Source organism: Rhodnius prolixus, unplaced genomic scaffold (assembly GCF_049639745.1).
Source record: "Rhodnius prolixus isolate KJV_2025 unplaced genomic scaffold, Rpr scaffold_7, whole genome shotgun sequence".
NCBI lineage: Eukaryota > Metazoa > Arthropoda > Insecta > Hemiptera > Reduviidae > Rhodnius > Rhodnius prolixus.
Window position 1 is genome coordinate 13,127,371 of NW_027411582.1, and position 21,534 is coordinate 13,148,904.

Sequence of the window (21,534 nt, forward strand, 5' to 3'; positions counted from 1 at the left end):
TAAACACTACTTTATGAAAGGCAAAACGCCTCAGGAGACTAAAGAGAAGCTTGATAAACATTATGGTGACTCTGCACCTTCGATTAGAACAGTTTATAAGTGGTTTCAAAATTTTCGGAGTGGCCATATGGGCACAAGTGACGCTGAACGTTCTGGACGCCCCTGTTGAGGTTACTAATCCAGAAATCATTGATAAAATCCATGATATGGTGATGGATGACAGAAGAGTGAAGGTGCGTGAGATTGCTAGTGCTGTGGGCATCTCGAATGAACGGGTACATAATATTTTGCATCAACATTTGGACATGACAAAGCTATCCGCAAGATGGGTGCCGCGATTGCTCACGCTTGACCAAAAACGAAATCGTGTGAAGTGTTGCAAGGACGGTTTGCAGCTGTTCCAGAAGAATCCGCAGGACTTTAAGCGTCGTTTCGTCACTGTGGATGAAAAATGGATACATCACTACACTCCTGAGACCAAAGAACTTTTCTAAACAATGGGTTACCAAGGGGGAATCTGCGTTCCTTCGGCCGGAAAGATTATGGCGACTGTCTTTTGGGATTCGCAAGGAATAATCCTCATCGACTATCTGGAAAAGGGTAAAACTATTACAGGTGCATATTATTCATCGTTATTGGACCGTTTGAAAACCGAGCTGCAAGAAAAACGCCCACGATTGGCCCACAAAAAAGTCCTTTTCCATCACGACAACGCACCAGCTCACACCTCAGCAGTTGTGGTCGCAAAATTAATGGAAATAGGGTTCCAACTCGTTTCACATCCCCCCCTATTCTCCAGACTTGGCTCCCTCGGACTACTATTTGTTCCCCAATATGAAGAAATGGCTGGCGGGAAAAAGATTTTATTCAAACGAGAAGGTGATTGCAGAAACGAATGGCTATTTTTCAGACTTGGACAAATCCTATTATTCGGAAAAGATCAACAAACTAGAGCAGCGTTGGACGAAGTGTATAAGCCTAAAAGGAGACTATGTTGAAAAATAAAAAAGGTTTACCCCAAAAAATTAAGTAGTTTTTATTTTTGCACGGACTTTTCAAACGACCCTCGTACACCGCCTGTTCTTTGAAGCATGGGCCAAAATGGCTAAAACGACGGAGTAAAAGCTATTTACCTTTGAAAAAAAGATTTTAAGAATGATATATACAATATTTTACAGCCCAATTAAGGAAAATGAACGTCACAACGAGAAATTGATCAGGTTATATTCGGAAGTAGTTATTGTCCAGTATGTCGAGTAGAAAGAAAGTAATTTTGCAGTAAAATGTCACAGAATAAATACTTTATTGATTTTAAAAAATTACATTTAATTAAAATTTACACATTCCTTGACTATTTAATTGTGTTCCTCATTAAAACTAAACATATTTGCTGTCATTCTAGTTTCTTGTAAAAAGTTTTTGAAACAGTAAATTCATTTACTCAAAATATTCTTCAGTTTGAATAAACATCATTAGGTCCTAGTTAAGATTTAATTAGATCAAATTTAAGAGCAGTATTCATAATCATTTGAATAGCCTAGAAAAATTTATGAATAAATAATAATTATATAAAACCTAGTAAGTTCTTCACTTTAATGACGTAGTATAACGAACCAATTAAGCCAATGAAAAGTATACAAATGCTGTTACTCTATTTGTCTATTTTCTATCTTTTTTGACAAACTATCAACGTCTTAATTAATTGCATAATATCATATCGCAGTTCATTAACACTGGAGATGCTAATGAATTTTCCAACCATTATGTGTATTAATTTCGGAACGTAAATTAATTCAACCAAGTTTCTTTACTAACATGACGCTAAAACGAAAAGTGAAACGCGTAGGTTAATTTTCTTGCACAATATGTCGTTGGGATGTTATAGATTTAATGTAGCCTTCAGCTTTCCTTACATGATTTTCAGGAAATCTGACACTGAGCTCAAAGTAGTATTGGAAGAAGAAGGATTAGCTGCAAAATAGGGAGTTCTCTGGTATAATGAAGTTAATGAGAAACAATATGGGGGACAAAGATACGAATACTTTTAAAATAATAATATTAACTTCACAGGATCAACAAAAGGTCCTCTCCTCTTTGCAATGAGGAGGAGGATTCCAAACATATAATAATGATATGTCCACGTTATGTGGTAGAAAGGAAACGAATGTTTGACGACATATACAGGTATTTAGATGCACCATTTCGCTACGAAGACATAATATTCTCCACCAACATATATGTGCTTAAGTCTACGTATAGCAGAGCTAGCAATGAAATATGAATGTATTTAAAAGTTGTAGAATGAATGGAAGAAAATGATTAGAGAAGGATTACGTGATTTTAATTTAGGATAAGCTATAAGGATGGCAGGAATATAGAGTACTGATCCATCCATTAGTTGTAAGTTTGTATGTAAATAGTTGCATATAGTAGATGGATGAATGTGTGAAGCGAATGTATTTGTAGGTAAGAATGGAGAGTGAGTGATATTCTAGTGATAAGCACCTAGACGAGGCTGGCTGTATGGCGGAAGCCAATGCAAAAAAAACGGCCAAAAAAAACTTTGATAAAGCCATCAGAGGGGTGAAATATCACTGGAATCAGAAAAAAATGTTGCGTGTGCACTTTTACAACAAATTCGAAGAAATAAAGAAAAAGGAAATGACTCCTCCAAGGATTCCTTGGACCGATTAAGGAAGTAGCAAAAGAAAAAAAAAAAAAAAGAAAAGAGGCTGTACGCTCTGAACAAAGAATCTATCGATTTCTGCAATTCAACAAGGGGCTAAAGATGTTTGCGAGAGGCGTTCGCGAAAACGTAAAGCACCTGGTACATGCTGGCTGGAAACATGAGGGTAGACTTTAGAATGTGCGTAATCAATGCGTGTTTGGTGCATGACTTGAGCCCAGTAAAGTAGCATTCAGCAGATTATGGACCCATTCGTTTTATAGTATCACGATCAGAAGGTTATAATGTAATATATAGATAATAATAGTAATAAATATTATATAATAGTCTTAATTTAATATTTGCGATAAAATATTAATGATTTAACTCGTCGTCAACAGATTTAAAGATACAACCATGCTAATAGACCACACTGTAGTCTTAATAAAAATTAGTTTTAGACATTCTTATTACTTAGATTACTAATAGAAATAAAAACTAATAAATCTAATCAGATTAACAGTTCAAATAATGATTATAATATCACAATAAAACAAAATTATCCAGAGAGCAATTGGCTTTAATTAAACGTAAACGAAGTGCGCTTATTATTATTAATAAATAAAAAATTGTGGGCGTAAACAAAAATATGCTTACAAAAAATAAAAAAGAGTCGCAATGAAATACAAAAAAAGAATTCAATCAAAATCAGCCTTATTGTGTATAAATAAATTCTAGATAATTCTAGCTACATTTCAATGCATCCAAGACAAAAATTTAGAAAAGCGGACCAATATTTCAAATATTTCAGCCTTTCCTCCAAAAAGCTACAACTATTTCAAAAGGGAAATGATTATTTTTTTCATTTTAAACTATTTTGTAATATAGTTTTCAACCCAAACACTTACATAATGAAATTGTTAATGAGGTATGGTTACAAAATACCTTAGGCAATATGATCTCTAAGCTGGAAAATAAACATTGATAATTGACAGTCATGAATAATTACTTAGCCATTAAGTTAATTACTTTAAACTTTGTGCGGCTCTCGGACGTTCCAGGCAGGACAGAAGAAGGGGAAACCTGATGAGTACGGGCGCTAATCCGGGGTGAGATATCTCGGCAAGCCTTAGGAAAATGGCTTTTCAAGCTGGTTGCAACAAATTTTGCTATTGAGGACTATAAGTGAAGGATAATCAATTCAAGGGGGGGGGGTAATTTTCTGAGACATCCTGGCGATTTAGTGTGAGTGAGACTGCCAGGATTGACATTCTGATGATGTGTGATGATGTTCGCTAAGAGATATAGTCGTAGCAATTGGTGGTTGGAAATTGGTCATCAAGTTTGCAACGGCAACACTCCTAACTAGGCTGGAATGACGATTCAGACGATCGTGGCCTATTGAATGGCCAAGGCAAACACATGGATTGCAAGCATCTGTCAACGGATTGCTTTTTTAGATAATAAAGATGGAATAGCTCTGCCCAATTTAAGTATTTCCTGACAATGTACAAAGTACTTGTATGGCTGAGAGCTCGGAATTAAAAAAAAACTCGTGTCTTTTATCTTTACTCAAACTGAAGAGCTACCCCATACCCTGAGAAAACCCTGAGTCGTGGTGGATTAGGCTGTAAACCCCCATGGATTATAATTTAAACTTAAGTCCTATTTTAGGATTAGAGAATGTTTAAAATGCCGGCATCAGATGGATTGATGTTTCTATACAGGGTGTATGCGGAGAAGTGGTCGAAACTTCGGGAGGTGATTCAGCAGCTCAAATGCCACAAAAAATATTCTATTCACTTTGGCCCGATTCTCAACAGTGTCCAAGATATTTTCATTTTTATCTTTTCCGTCGATACGTATTCGCGTTTTTCACCATAAAAAAACGCGTTTTATTGCTACTTTATTTTTTAATTCCGTTTTATTAAATAATAATTGTTAAAAACTAAAATGGTTACTTTTCTTTTTGTTCCTTCTCCAAAAAATTGGCATTTGATTAAATTCGGGGTAGGGTTTTATTAAAAACCAAAAAAATCCATATGATCTTGAAGCTCAATAAATGCAAGACTTTTTCTGAAATTATGTGACTCCTTGATTCATTAATCATTGCAAAAAACGCAGTTGAAAATTTTAACAAAAATCATCGAGAACGAATTTTTTAGACATTAAAGTAAAAAATTTCATTGTTACAAGAAACGTTTTGAGGCTTTGGGTTAAGCAGATTTTTAGGAAATTTAATGCTCTTTCGTTTAGATTAAAAGCAGATTTGATGTAGGATAAAGGACAAGAAAGTTACGACCGTTTTTATGTTGAAAAACGCGAATATCGACGGAAAAGATTAAAATGCAAATATCTTGGACACTATTGAGAATCAGGCCAAAGTGAAGAGAATACTTTTTGTTGCATTTGAGCTGCTGAATCACCTGCCAAAGTTTCGACCACTTCTCCGCGTACACCCTGTATAGATTTTAGGAGAGTTTCAATCCATTTCATCTTGTTTTAGAGGTGGATTTTCATAAATTATGTATAAGCTAAAGTTACATCTACATTTTTTGGAGTATATTTTTAAGAAACGTTTCATTTTTTCACAGAATTTCGGTGAAGAAGAGATTTACTGAGAAAAACCCAATGTCTGTTTCAATGAAATTGCTTTATATTGACTTAAGCTTTTAAAAGTTGAGCTTCATTGGATAAACGTTTGATGGACGTTACCTAAAAATAAAATAAAAAAAAAGAACAACGAAATCACATCCCCGATAATTGAGAAAATTATCAGTTAAATAAATAATTAAAAAATCTCCGCATATATTGCGTAAAAGAGAAAGAAGAAAAAGTTCCGCCAGAGTTGAGTTGAATGGATCTAATTGAACAAGTTTACTTCTAAACTGAATTAAAATGTTTGTGAGATCGTTTTGAGCACTCTATTCTTTATTTACACTGTTATTTGCCGCAAGAGCAAAGTTCTGTAATTATGTCAGTTTTCCGAAATAGAGTTTGCACCATTCTTCGTTCTAACTTCCAGAAAATTACTTTCCAGATTGGTCTGTTTGGTTAAACAGTTTTGTTTGTTGTGATGTGTTGGACAGCTTTTTTTATTGCCAAATTTCTTGTTAAAAGGGAGAATTTTACAATAAAAAGAACAATGTTTAAATAATAGTTTGGTATATAAACTATTTACAATGCTACGAAGAGCATTTCTGATAAAGTATGATAAGTTTTTCAACAAGACTTTGAGATAAATAGTAAACAACCAAGGAATCTTAAAAAGAGAGAGATAGCGACCTTTCTAAGAAATTAGTCTTACAACCCAAATATTTTTTTTTTTTTTTATTTACCCTACGCCTTCACGGTCAATGGCTGCTACGGCCATGCGACGTCTGGCAGCCCAATATAAAATACTATTTTTTGTGTGTGGGTCCGTGGGCATATTGTCCCGGACATCCTGCAGTTGGGAGCATGCTAGCAGGTGCGGACCGTTCATAACATCTCCACTACAGAGCACACAGATACTGTTGTCCTTAATGCCAATTCGGTGGAGATGCTTCTGAAGGTAATCATGCCCCGTCAATAATCCGAAGCATGCCACAGCTGTTGATCTAGGCAGATCGGTGGGGAGTCTTCCTTTGATATTTTCAAGCACCTCCCACTGCTTCCCTTGTGCTTTTCCCCTTTGTTCTTCGGCCATCTTCGATCGAAATCGGAGCCGGATCTCTCTCTTAGCAGTTCTAAGCGTCAGCGGGGCCTCGAACTGAACTTGATTCGCCCCCTCTTTTGCCGATCTGTCAGCTTCTGTCAGCCCTGGAGTCCAACATGACTCGGGATCCACTGCAGTACAACTTGCTTCCCTTGCGAAAGTAACCTATCTATGAGAGCCCTGCATTTCTTTATAATGATGTCGTCTTTATCATCATAGCCGGTTACTGCTGAAATATCTGCTTGGGAATCCACAAGTAAAGCAGTCTTGCAAAAGTCCCTTTTAGCTACCTCTTCCAACGCTATGGCGATGGCGTGCAGTTCTGCATCAAAATTTGATGCTAACTTTCCAACAGGAACACTCAATTGGAACTGCACTGCGTAGACTCCTGCGCCAGCATTACGGTTTGCACCCAAGGCGGAGAAGGGAAAACATTATTTATTGTTTCCAGGGCAAACAGTTTTAATTCATGCGGGGGACTGCTTTGCTTTCTTACATCTTCTATTAAATTCAGTCTACCCGGCGCCAACTGTGGCTTTTCCCAGGAATCAGGGTCAGAAAAGGGTTTCCGATTTTGTAAATCCTCAAGCTCTATTTGCTCACGTAAATCTCGAACTTTACCCGCAAAGCATTTTTGAGTTTTCAACCTCAATGTGGGCACACCTTCGGTTTGCCAGTACTTAATGGGTAATCTTTCATCGAGGGTAATCGCAGCAATCTCTCGTCGGACGGCAAGTGGCTCGATATCTGCTTGCATCTCCATTGAAGTAATAGGGGTCGAACGAGGGGAACCTAGTATAACTCTTAGGGCCGCGTTTTGAACTTTGTCTAGTTTACCACATATTGTTTCAGGGGCAGTAATCAGAGCTTCCGTGCCATACTCTAACGAGGGTCTTATATACGTTTTATAGGTGAGGGTAAGCACTTCCTGTGTCGCACCCCATTTAATACCCGTCAGTCTCTTGAGAAGCGATATGCGTTGTTCGCTTCGTTCCACCAGCTTCTCAACATGCTTCCCCCAAGTTAGCTTTCGGTCAAATTTTACACCCAAATATTACTGACGTCAGTTCTTGCGAGTAGTTTATTGCCATAAATTTGGCAGACTTCTCCCATTAGATTATTCTATCGTAAGGCCTTCATTGAGACAAACGTTTCACATAGAAAGCAATATATCTTTGGCCTAATTAGCAAATCTTCTAACCCAATCTTTGGATATTAAATGTAAAAAAAAAGTCTAGCACAAATCTGATCACAGTGCGCTTATAAGTAAGTATTGCTAGTTATACAGGTAGACCTCGACTTACGACGTTGATCCATTCCTACGCGGCGTCGTAAACCGTTTTTTCGACGTAGGTCGGAACATACGTAAACTGTACCATATACAGTACAGTACAGTACTGTATTACCATAATAACAGTACAGTACTGTAAGCACTTAGCCTATCCTAACACAGTACCCTATATAATTATCAAAAAACACATATAAAATACTGTACAGTACGTGGTGATGGCCTTCCATTTCTTCGATGCACTGCCATCAGAAGAGTCTGCCTTACGTTTGGGAGCCATGATGAAGGGCAAAAAGTGATCGTGACAACGATGTTAATGGCGTACTGGGATGCTGGTGACGCCGTCTTCCTCGGTCCCGGAGCCGCTGCACACCAAATCACGAACAGTGGTTCGCAGGCTCTTCATAGTACATACTGTACAGTACTGTTACGAAACGTCGTAACTCGAGACCGTCGTAACCCGAAGACTACCTGTAATACGTTCCCTAAAATAAAGGGATCCCACCAGGAGAGCAGTCTTGGAAAGATCTAAAATCAACGGAGTGTCCCACAATCAAAAGTTACAACTGCTTATCCCAGATCATCACGGTAGCCTGGCGTACAAGTGCCACGCCGGCAGCCAGGATTCACAAGAGGGTGGAAAGCTTAATCTGATCACAATCCATAAAGTGGATATGTATTTCTAGATCGACATCTATTGTGACAACTATTACCACCAATAATTTCTGGAGATTTTAAAATTTTCTTTCAATAACCTAGATCAAGCATAATTTTCACACTTGGCACCTTTCACGAAGTGGCAATGCATACATTCACTGCACTAATTGATTAATTCTATCCCCATTTAATTGCACTTCTTACTCATTTATTGAGCACTTACTTTTTCGTAATCCCTGTAGAAGGCAGAGGCTGCATCGCAAAAGTGTTTTTCTACTTCGTTATCCTTATAATATGGATATTCTGTTGGTAGGTATTCAATCAGTTAATAAGATGATAAAGGCTGAAACTCTACAGAAGAAAAATAAATGACATAACATAAAGCAACGTAGAGGAGAACGTAGATCTCTTCAGTGCTAGTCAGGAAGAGAGAACCCCGTAAAGGGAAGTGGACTAGCCACTTCTTCAGGGATATTGGCGTCCCTGCGGGTATCTCAGCCTAACAACATAAAAAAACAACACTTACACTGACATCCTAAAACACATAAGGCCTTGAAAGAGATTGTTATTTGAATTTAGCGAATCCAGATGAAAACTATAGCTCATTATATTACAATCTTCAATCACATTACACATAGTACTTCACAAGACATACTACTCCTTTGGAACAAGCACTGACACTATAGGAAGTCACAATATATATTTTAGGTCACCGTGGATTTAGCTTATACAGTCGTTTTCTTTATAAACTACATCTAAGAAAGCTGAAGATGCTATGCGAGAGCCAAAGACATTACGACCCTGTCAGCCCTGGATCGACACTTAAAGCTCTCCAGTTGGCTGGACTTCCTCTGCGAAAGAACTTGTTGGCGGCAGCAGGCTCGGTACCTTGAATCAGAATCACTTCCAAACATGTGTAACCAGGTATTTCACGAGAGATACCACAATTTTCTTTTAACAATAATCCCTCATCACAATATATAGGATTAACTGGGTCAAATTGGTAGAAATGTCTAGCATTATTTGAACTGTTTTAAGAGTAATTTAAATATATATATTCTTTTTAATTGACTTCAAGCAATAGTGCTGCATAAGTTGATTGATTGGACACACTATTCCTAGTCAAAGTCGACTCTTATTTCAAGAGCGACGCTGCTGTATTCTGTTACCCCTCATTATAACAAGAATCTTATCTCTCGCTCAAGCAAATTGGAGACATCAATAGATTTATTATAACATTTCTGGCATCATTAAATTAGTTCAATACTTATTAGTTCAATTGAAAATCATATTACACAATTTCAATAATTATGTTGATTTTTTATTAAATTTTATTGGCGTTACAACGCATTGCGTGGGTCTTCATCTCCGCCAACAAACTCCAAAATCCATCTTATTTCATGCGCTGCCATTTTTCAGTTACACAACGTAGTTTCGGCAATGCTTCTACGTTCGCAATACTTTTCTATTTAATTGGTTGGACGAATTAAGTTTACACAGGGCGGCAAATCTTTTGATCGTACTGTCTAATGGGCCAAGACCAACTTAATGGAAAACAAGTCCGCTAATAGGGACTTTAAACCTGTATAGCAGGCTGTCTGAAGACTGAAAATACGAACCTGAGACACATACTTGAACCGAACACCATTTTGAATTGCGGATATCCGCTAAACATTCTTAGATCTAGAGAATATACACTCCTCAGTCCATTATCCCTGTATCCTATCGACGTTGTAGAACAGAGATGGAGCAGTGGATTTTGAAGGAACATCGGAAACAGTGGAGATCCCCGAGCTGACTACCGTCAGCCTACGGATATTCTTGGCCAGTCAAAAACGGCTATAGTTGGTTTTAGCAGGTCCCGGATCCGGCCAGTTGGGTTCAGGTGTTGAGTGGATATGCGAATTTTTAGCGTACCATCTTTTCAAATGCGGCCTTACCCAGCAGGCAGTCTGTGCTGGCTGTGGTGAGTCCAATGAGACTGTGCGGCAATTTGTAGAGGTGTGCCCAGTTTATTCTAAAACTAGATTTCTCGTCTCCCTACCGGAGATTGTAGCATCTGGTAATCTGGTAATTCAGTGCACTGGGCAATTGAGTCGCCATGCTCCCTAGTGTCCTGGTACTACTTTATTAGTTTATTGTATTGGCATCTGGCAACTTTTAGCTGGATTTGTTTTTAAACCCCGGTATCTCTTATGAGGTTATGGGTGGGCAGGGAACAATGGGCATTTTGGATTGCCTGCGTTCCGTCCCCTTTCTGGTGGAACCGTCCTTTTTAATACAATCTACAATACACTCCTCAGTACGAATCATACGTTTCTTTCGTTTCCAATGAGACATTCCACAAAGATCTTAATTTCTGAATTAACTCTTTTCTTAATTGATCCAGTCTATTCTTAATCCTGAAGCTCATAAGCCCCTAGACTCCGTCTCATTCATACGATCTCCTTGAACAATCAAGCAAGACCTGAATTCTTGTTAAGTTTCAGCAATGACTGAACGTTCCTTAACTCGTACCCAGAATGGTGTAGAACTTAGAACCATTTTGTACGTAAATACCTACACATTAACTTGTAATATACACACATCTGAACAAGATCCTTTTCGTGCCTTCCCCTCAATAAATATAAGCTTGAGGAAGGAATAAGCTAACAAATTCAATTTTTATTATTTTTTTTAAACAATGTATGTACACAAAGATGGCCATTGGGGAGTCAACCCATGTTTATTTTTATGAATAATTGATTTTTAATAACTTTTAATGTATTAATTTACTCCTTCATGTGGCTTAGGAAGAGAAAGTGAGAGTAAAATTGCGCTAGAGCGGGAAAAGTTGGTGTAAACTGGAATTTCCCTCTTTCCAGCATTAATATTTAAAGCTAAACTCTCATCCAGTTATGAGCTGGAGGCGACTTATTCGATTCACTGAATTCGTACAATATTCAGGAACAGGATTCTCCCAGCTTGTAGACACTGTTCACCATATAGTTTCATGTATTAAATTTACTGGACATAATATAAAATGTATTTACATTTTCCATATGGAACTTTTCTAAACCATTTACTTTTTCAAGGTTATTTACAGTAAATTTTTATTTGCTAATTTAATATTGGATAAATATTAGATTAACTAAATTTGATAATGCAAAATTCTCTTTATTTTTGAGGACGATATACAGGGTGTATGCGGAGGAGTGGTCGAATCTTCGGCAGGTGATTCAGCAGCTCAAATGCAACAAAAAATATTCTATTCACTTTGGCCCGATTCTCAATAGTGTCCAAGATATTTGCATTTTTAACTTTTCCGTCGATATTCGCGTTTTTCATGATAAAAACGGTCGTAACTTTCTTGTCCTTTATCCTACATCAAATCTGCTTTTATTCTAAACGAAAAGAGCATTAAATTTCCTATAAATCTGCTCAATGCAGAGCCTCAAAACGTTTCTTATAAAATGAAATTTTTACTTTAATGTCTAAAAATTTCGTTCTCGATTATTTTTGTTAAAATTTTCAACTGCGTTTTTTTACAAAGATTAATGAATCAAGGAGTCACATAATTTCAGAAAAAGTTGTGCATTTATTGACATTAAAGTAAAAATTTCATTTTATAAGAAACGTTTTGAGGCTCTATACTGAGCATATTTATAGGTAATTTAATGCTCTTTTGTTTAGAATAAAAGCAGATTTGTTGTAGGATAAAGGACAGAAAAGTTACGACCGTTTGTATGATGGAAAACGCGAATATCGGCGGAAAAGTTAAAAATGCAAATATCTTGGGCACTATTGAGAATCGGGCCAAAGTGAATAGAATATTTTTTGTTGCATTTGAGCTGCTGAATCACCTCCCGAAGTTTCGACCACTTCTCTGTATACACCCTCTATAAAATAGAAAACAATACACAAATACAATGTCTCTCTCTCTCTTTTAAAACATTCACTCTAGTAAATATGATCGCTTCAAAAGATTAGTCCAAGAGTGGAACGAACAGCTCTTTATTGAACAACCCTCCGACATATTTACGAGTGCAGTAGAATGAGATGTTTGCAGGCAAATTGGTAATGAATGAAATGACGGTGTTGTTGCAAAAAAAAAATTACATGTATAGAGGAGGATTTGCCCTATAATTTAAAGGAAATTTGGGAATTTTATCTTTTATTGAAAAAGGGGAAAAAAATTGTTAAAGTCAGGTGTTTTTCACCGTTACGCTTTTTTTTCCTGCAGTTTTTTGACGATCAACCCTTATTAATTTCCTTGAAGAGTTGATGAAGATGATAATAATTAGCGAAATAATAGCGCTTTAGAGTTTTAGTGTTTAATGGGATAGGTCATGGAGGAAGCTCTAAAGAGACGGATAAACATTTTCTTTGCGTTGGGAAAGTTTGAGTTAAGAAAAACTATTGCTTTAATTAAAAGGGACTTAGTCTTTTGAGGAAGAATCTATTTAGATACTTACTAAATTCTGGAATGTCATCTCTGTGTGGAGAATATGTACATTACACTAGCAATTCCTAATATGAGTGACTCCTGTAATCCTGTGCAAATTGATGAGTCGAAATTTTCGCTCCCTTTGCTCTGGCCTTTGTGACTAAAACAAGACGTTACATGTTTTCTGCAGGGCCTAAATGGGCCTGTAACTTGTAGCTTAACTGTGTGATGTGATAACAGAAGAAAAAAATATAATTTTTAATTATAAAAATTATAACTAGTGGTGCCAGTCAGACGATAGTGCCGCGGTCAGTGCACGGGCAAAAAGGGACCGCCCGCCAAAGACACACCGCTTTCAAAAGGGTCATTATACGGTCAGTATACAGTGACTACCTGGCTACAGCCCTTTGACAACATCCAACACCTTTCACCGGCCTATTCAAGACTAGGGTCAACACACGGCAAGAGATGTTTGAGTGTGACCCGTAATTACAAGACTTGTCAATGTGTGGTGAGGGCTATATATGGTCTCTCTACAGGAAGTGGGGCATCAGTCGATGATTATTCTTCAGATCTTTACCACCGTAACCTCAAGATTCTACCAGCGAGTTACACCGCGAGCGCGTCCCTATCTAAGTGTTTAAACATATATGTATTCAACGTCGTTATAGTTGTGCATTCTAGTTACAATTTAAATCATTCTAAATTATTGTTAAAATATATATATTTATTTTCCGAATATCCACTCTTTATCTATCTATCAAATCTCTAACTAATTCCCGCATCATAAACCTCCTCTTCAAGTCATCTGAACCCATTTCAACTGTATATTATACTTCTACAAGGAGGTGTCAATTCCAAATTAGATTAGACAGCAGAATATAGAAGAGGAAAGGAAGAAATAGACAGCTTGCAGTCACCGAGACCCGCAAGGATCTATTGTAACCTCTTGCAGGTAATCAACTTCAACCAATGAATAGCAAAGTAGAATTACTGTACTTTTCTTATAATAGAATCCTACCCACAGCCATCTCTAAGCTCCTAAAGATTTTGCAAATTGTTAAACCCAGTATTACGAATCCTCCACACCTTAATTGCTTAACACGATCCCCATTGATTGTGGCTTTAATTAATCGCCATATTCTAGGAAAATCTAATGCTTGCATGAACGCCTTTGTTTTCTAAAGATCTCTTAATATTACAGCTATCTGAGCATGAACTAAACTTTGTTAATGAACGATTCCTTCAAGCGTATTATACCTGTTTCTGCTTTACCAACTGTTTTGGTTATTCTATAATTTTGTACTCGACTATAAAAGCTATACATTTCTACAGATTGTAGCCATTTAATAAGGCTAATGTTTTAGAAATCTATGAGCGACTAAGCTAATCGCATTTTATATTATTCCTCCATTCAATACCAAATGATTCTTCTGTCTTTTGCTGAATGACAGAAGATAATCAGTAAGAGATAGTGGAGACGTCACTTTAGAAATACTTCATTCCTAGATTTAATTAAAATAAATCTGTACAAATTAGTTTTTACTGCGACAAATAATTACAAAATTAAAAAAAAAAAGAAGTCCTCACAGGTTTGAATTTTGCTATAACAGAAGAAAAAGCTCCAGCCAAATTTCCATAGCAGCTGTTGCACGCAGAGAGTAACGGACTTCGCCCAACAAGCTAAGTGCTGATTATTTTCAAGCACAGAATTTGTTTTTCTTACGCCTCCACTGCCATCTTGATTTGACAACCATTTAATAAAATACATTATGTAACAGTATGTCTTACCTACGCGATTCTTCTACACTCCAAAGGAAATGTTCCGACTAATTTAATTTTGCTGCCAAGAACCTATTAAAAAGTTTACCGTTTTACAAATTTGGATAGAAGAACATAACAATCTAGAAGGCGTTAATCCTACCATCTTCCTGCGAACAAGTTGATACAAGTTGTAAATTTATGACTGAAACTAACACAATAACCGTTTGGTAAACATAGTTTTAAATAGTTTAAAGTACGATAGTGGATTAAGAGGAGGAGCAACATACCCTTTGGTTAGATACAATCTTTCAGCTGTAAAACCGAGGTAAAAGCTCTAAATGAGTTTGTAATTTCAGCTTTAGATGCATACTACTCTAGCTTATCGGATTCAGAGAATACTTGCTCGCATCCCGTATCATTGCGAAATTCATGTTACTATTAAGTATAATCCCAAATTTTTAGAATAAATATTTGTTACATACCTTTGATGAAGTCAACAGCCATTTCTAGACCATAAGTATCTTTGTCACAGTCATCCAAGATATGTGCACCAATTTTAAATCTGCGCAATCTTTCATTAATGATATCCAACGTGTATAGCATAGTTTCCACAGCTTGTATCCCACCTTGTGGCATGATCGGCCCACAGGTTTGCGTATCCTCACGTTCGTGTACCATCATCAGGCCGCCCAATACTAGATCACCTTCGACTATGGCTTCTCGTTTAATTGGCCACAATGGTATTACATTATCTATCGGTAGCCATGGTATTAGTTCATCTACAAAATATCTGATATGTCCAAATGAGGCTGCTGGCATGTTGTAGTCCCATAATTGTAATCTAGGCGCTGGCCCGTCTACATTTTCATTGTGTTTATGCTGATGGCGCCTACGATGGTGTCGGCCGCCATTTCTAACATGGTGATGATGGTGATGATGATGCACGTTCGGCGCTAGTACCGTGGTTCCAGTCACAGCCGTTATACATAACAAGACGCGCCATAATACCATCGCTGAATTTGATTTCTCTTTAAATTTTACTTTTGCTTCTTTTTAAGTGTGGTCTTGCCGCCATCTATAGCAAACGAAAGCAATCAATAAGGTTATAAATAGATTAAAAATAAATAGTTTTACATCAACAGAAACTCTCCACTACTAGATTGTAAAATACAGCCTTAAACAATCCTAGAATCTTTGATTAAAACAAAAATACTGCAACCGAATTCAACCGTCCCTAAACTTAAAAAATTAAATGTTTTACTTAAGATGACAAATTTAAAATATGGACCAGCTTCTGCCCAGTCAGGCTTACCCGTCTTACTAAATCTCTATCCTGATTGGATCCCTTAAAAGCATTGCAGGTTAAGAAAAAAAATTCCAAATTAATGAGTAAGAGATTGTGAGCAGCTTATTTTTTGGAATTTAAGGAAATTAGAAATATTTTTGGTTGTTCTAACAGAATATCTTTGACTATTCCGATCCCTAAGATTTACCAAAAGTACCTAGGCGATTCTAGGGTTGGAAAGGTGCATAGCCTTCTTAGAATACTCTTCAAACCTTCAATTTGGAACTATTTTTTGGAATTCTAGGTTTTGCGGGAATGGATAAAAGGTACACCAGGGAGATTATACCTGATTATCAGCTCTCTTCTCCACTTAGAACTTCCTTGGTCGGCTAGGATACTTTTTGATTTGAGAAAACCGTCTTAAACGTCTGAAGGACGTAAATCCTGACGTAAATAGAGAGAGACGTTTCCTGCAAAGCCTTGACAATTACTAGAAGTTAGATGATGCATTATTTCTAACATAGGTCGTTACTTCTGAATGCGATAATAATTAACTCTTTGTAGAACTCTAATAATTTAGTTTTTAATACGAATACAGGTACTAATTCATGCATTCAATGTACAAATTACTAGAGTTAACGTCTTATATTTAAAGTAACGCTACAACGAGTGGCCAATAACTATCAAGTTTTTTCTAAACTGTTCAAGTTTCAAAATAACTCGCAACAATGTGCCCGGTTTTTACAGGAACTTTATTAATAATGATTTGGCTGGAGAGAAGAGCCTTATAGGAATTTTTGGTAGCCACAATTGTGGTAAAATAATGTTTTCTTACTGGTGCCCCTATAAAACAGTTCTTGGAGAAGGAATCGTTGGGCCAAAAGTAACAAAAGAATTGAGTCTCCACGCTGAAAAATAATCATAATCACACACTGCCAATACTCATGAATCATGTTTGGGGCAAGGTTCTGGCTAGATTAAGAGTCTTCTAATTAGGCGCTAAATAACATCGGAGACTTTCAGAACAGTTTAACTTTTTTCTAGCAAAACCCCAAAGGTTTGATCCTAATTTGGATCTAAAATTGGAACCTTAGAGATCCTGATTTCTAGAATAAAAACAAGGTGTCGGATACAACGAACTTCGCAGTCTGCTTAGAGGTTAGTAATCACTAATTTTCAGAATAAAGGTTCTTTGGATTTAATTTGTTTTTTTGGCCATTTAGGGAAAACCTATGAAAATGTGTTTTAAAATAAATGCTTTTATATTATCCACATTTCATTCGACTTATAAACGGCACTTAGGTACATAACTTAAGAAGTTATAAGAATAACTGTTTCAAATACGAGTAAATTTATTTTTTTATAGCTAATTCTTTCATAAAAGGTAAAAAGTATAATACAGTTTGATTCATTTTCATATTGCAGTTTAAAGAAATAAATGTGAGAACATAACGTTCTAGTTAACACTAAATTTTCCCTTTCTTAAAAGTTAGAACATAAGTTGTAAATCATAAAGAATAGTTGTTCACTAAGTTATCTCACCACTAAAATTGTAACTTCTTGGAACCTAATAAGTTTTTCTTTTTTACTTAAAATGAAAACTTCAAGTATTACTACTACTTAATTGAAACTTAACTTCTAAGTTTATGAACTTTACACGTAGTTTGTTTCAACGAAGTGTTTTACTAAGAGTTTTCATATAAATATAACCCCAACGGTAGCCGAGAGGTTGTAGGTTAGACCTCACAAAGCTAAGATGTACTGCGATATAGTGGGTTCGATTCCGGATCAAGTCCTAAATAAAAGTATGTTTTACTAGTCGCCTCAGTCCACGATAGACACCTAATTTGGAACCTGGACGTAAAGTCCGCTTTAAAAATAATAGGCATTACTTTACTTTAAACAATTACTATAATCTGGAGCTTTACTCAAATTACCCTAATTATGATTTGGTTTTAAATATCTTTATCAAAATTTAGTTATCGAAGTCTAGCACTAATTTGATTTACTTATTTATGTTTTTTTTTGGAAAAGAAATGAGACTATCTTCAAAATGAGAAATCCTGAATTTGACCTTTATCGTTATAAAATATTAAAAGCCATAAAAATCGGATTTTATTATGTGGAGATTAACTAACAAGATACAAGATCATTTTCGAATATTAAGGATGATTCCAGAGCAAAGAAAAACACCCTTATAAAAAAACAGACTGCAGTTCAGATTACCCAGATGGTTGCTCAAACATTCCACATCAACTTCACAGCAATCGATGAAGTTCTGGATACAGCGGAGCTGAAAACGCAAAGTTTCGAGTTTCGCACCAATAGATAGTTTTTCGAATAACGAAGACTTGAATTGAGATGGTTACATGTTATTGGGTTATTGATGGGTTTAAGTTGTTAGGCCACAGATGAATCCAAATTCAGATGGATTTTTAAGATCGTAATCTACTATTTAAAAATTAATTGAAATTTTATTTTTTTCAACTCAAATTTCATCTTAAGTTTTCATAATTACTATATGCATTGATAAACTGAGTCTTGTTAGTAACATTGGCCTCAAACTAGCATTAAAAATCTTCAGAACTGACTTTATTTCTCTTATTTTTTATACTAAAGCTTTAATGTTCTGTTAATTACATCACTTCTTATTTGAAGTTACTTCAAGAAAAAAATATAAAAATAAATTCTAATTTACATGCTATAAAGAACTTCTTAATTAAGAAAAATCTGCGGGTTTACAGTTCTCTTCATTTAAGTTACTTTCATCAAGAGTTCATTATGATTCACTTGGGAAGGTGTGAACAACATGAATCAAGCAAAGCAGTAGCTGTTAAATCTAAGATTAGCTTAATCCGATGTTAATGCCACCTAAATTTGCACGGCATTCTGAGAAATGATTAATTGGTTTCTGTAGCTAAATGCAAGATTTTTTTTTTAGATTTTTCCTGTTTCAATTCTGTAATATTTTCTACTGTGTATCAATCAAGAAAATTTTAATAACATTCTTCATGAATAAATTTGTAGCAGCAAATGTTAGCCAATTAAGTTCCACTTTAAAAATGATCAGTACAAAAACTGAGTCAAAAATATTACTGACGCATTGTGAGGGAGGTAAAAGTAAGTAAAGTAAAGTAATCGCCTATTTTTTCAGGCGGGGCTTAACGTCCAACTACCAATTAGGTGTCGTGGACGGAGGCGACTAAGATAAGATAAGATAAGATTAAATAAGGGCGGCCACAAGGCCTACGCCACTGCGACCCCTTTGGATCTATTGTGGCTCCCCGACTTTTAGAGCTCACCCTCCAGACCCGTCCGTTTAATTAGACTCTTAATTCTGGAGAGTGACTCCTGGGTAAAGCTCTCAGGCCTTGGTTTTTCCTCCCCGAGAAGTAACATCCTTAGCCATACAAGCCCCTCACACTGACACAACACGTGCAGTGCAGTTTCCTCTTCTTCCTGGCAGAACCTATAAAGGCTGTCATCTGCCAGGCCCATGCGATGCATGTGTTTTCTGAGTCTGCAGTGGCCAGTTAATAGGCCTACAATCATCCTGATAGCCCCACGGCCTTGACGGATTAATTCTGCAGTCAGCCTCGGCGAATAGCCTTTTATAAACTCCTTCGCCTGTCTCTGTCCAGTGGTGGCGAGCCACCACTCCTGAGACCTACTCTGCACCCACAAATTAATGGCCGCAGTCTTGACACACTTCGAAACCCCAAAACAGGGCTCCGGGCCAACGAAGTGTCCCGCAGAGCCTTCCCGGGCCAATAAATCTGCCACTTCGTTTCCTTTATATCCTGAATGACCAGGTACCCAAACCAGAAAGACCTTATTTTGGTCACTAATTTCCTTCAGGGCACCCAGACAGTCCCAGACCAGCCTTGAGTTGACCTGGTAGGAACTAATTGCCCGTAGAGCAGCCTGACTATCCGAGAAAATTACGACCTTGGAATTAATAATTCCTCGCCCTATAATCTCGGTAGTGCAGAACCTAATTGCAGCTAGCTCAGCTTGAAAAACTGTAGCTAGCTTTCCTAGGCTAACCGAAAAGCTACATTTCGGCTTCACCCCGTACACTCCTGCCCCTACACCCTCTCCCATCTTGGAGCCATCCGTGTACCACATCGAGTCTCCCATAACTGGGGGTCAACGTCTCCAAGCCTCCCGGTCTCCGATACAGACTTTGAAAGGCTTGTCGAAGTTATATTTGGGAGTCATAAAATCTGAAGGCAGGCCCAAGATAGGTCCGCCTCCAGCTCCTCGTATAACTCTTGATACGCTCCTCCGTGCCTAACGGTAATAGGAGCTTGTCCTTTCATAAGCCTAGTGACAACGGCCCTTACAACGCCTTGAATAAATATGTGCAATGGGGGTAAATTCAATAAAACCTCCAAGGCCGCAGTAGGGGAAGTCCTCATGGCACCAGCGACACTCAGGCAAGCCAGCCTTTGAATACCACTTAGTGCCCGAACTCCACCCACCTGCAAGGTTTTCGCCCACCAAGCCACCGCCCCGTGTGACACCATGGGTCTAACTACACTTTTATAGATCCAGAGTGTCATTCTAGGGCTTAGTCCCCAACTTTTCCCACACAGCCTTTTACAGCAACCTAAGGAAACCTTAGCCTTGCGGGAAATCATATTAAAATGTGAATTCCATGTAAGCCTTTTATCGAAGATAACTCCCAGATACTTGGCCTCCATGGACAAGGGGATAGTAACTCCCCCCAAAATTGGTTGCTCCAGTCCACCCAGATTCTTCCTCCTTGTGAAAGGGACAACCTTAGTCTTCTGCGGATTGATGGAGAGACCCTCCTTTCTACTCCACCTATCCACGATATTTAGCGCTCTCTGCATGCGCTCCGAAACCGTAGAAGCGAATCGTCCCTTAACAACCACTGCCAGGTCATCTGCAAAACCTAGGCAGTAGAAACTCTCCGAGAAGATATTATTTGTAATCACAGCTTGATTTCTCTTAAAACCCTTAAGAGTATGTAATGTAATGAAAGTATAATTTCTCTTACTCCTCATAATGGAAACTAAAGCATTCGTAAGACTTTGATAATTAGCTTTTATGTGCAGCGAGATATAGTAATTAAGTTTAGAACATGTTATGAACCAAGGAAACAATAACTACCTCTTTCTGCGAAGCTAAGTCATCGTTAGAATTTAAATTTTACTTGAGAACAGAGAATGATGTAGATTATAAATGTTCAACATTTCATAAAGAACTGATGATTATGTAGCGAGATATTAGGTGTTAAGTATTGGGTGTATTTTAAACGATGAAAACTTTAGCTGGTATTTTCTCTAAAACTAATTCATCGTACATCTTGAAGCTCGTTCAAGGAGAATGATGTAATCTACAAGAGTTGAAACATTTTGCAATGATGTGATGAATATGGGAGCAAGTAATTGGGATCTTAATTTACGGTTTTCTAGGAAGATTTAAATCCTCTTTCAAGATGCTTTCTTTGGGTTATTGTTAAATAGAAATAGTTTATAGTATCTCATCTCTCTCTATCTCTGGATCGATTTCCTAAAAGCTGTTCTTGATCTATTTCAGGAGTCTAGAAAGCAAAAAAAAAAGGCATTCTGACAACTGTCTAGCTATCCTGTCTGCCAGTCACGCTAATTTTCTTTTATTTGCCAGACAGAAAGGGCGAAATTGATATTCTGCAAAACCATGGAGTTTAATTTAGTCTAACTTGGAGACAAAGATTAAGTAAGGCTGGGTTAAAAAGTTTGAA

At 37.0% G+C, this 21,534-nt stretch overlaps 1 protein-coding gene across 1 annotated transcript in view; it reads right to left on the minus strand.

Annotated features, from left to right (window-relative positions):
• Positions 1–21,534, minus strand: part of LOC141447018 (metabotropic glutamate receptor 2-like) — a 531,413-nt gene that overhangs the window by 497,651 nt on the left and 12,228 nt on the right. Inside the window, exon 2 of the mRNA XM_074114157.1 lies at positions 14,980–15,572. Coding sequence (XP_073970258.1) covers positions 14,980–15,508 — 529 coding nt within the window. The 5' untranslated portion in view covers positions 15,509–15,572. The remainder of the gene's footprint in view (positions 1–14,979; positions 15,573–21,534) is intronic.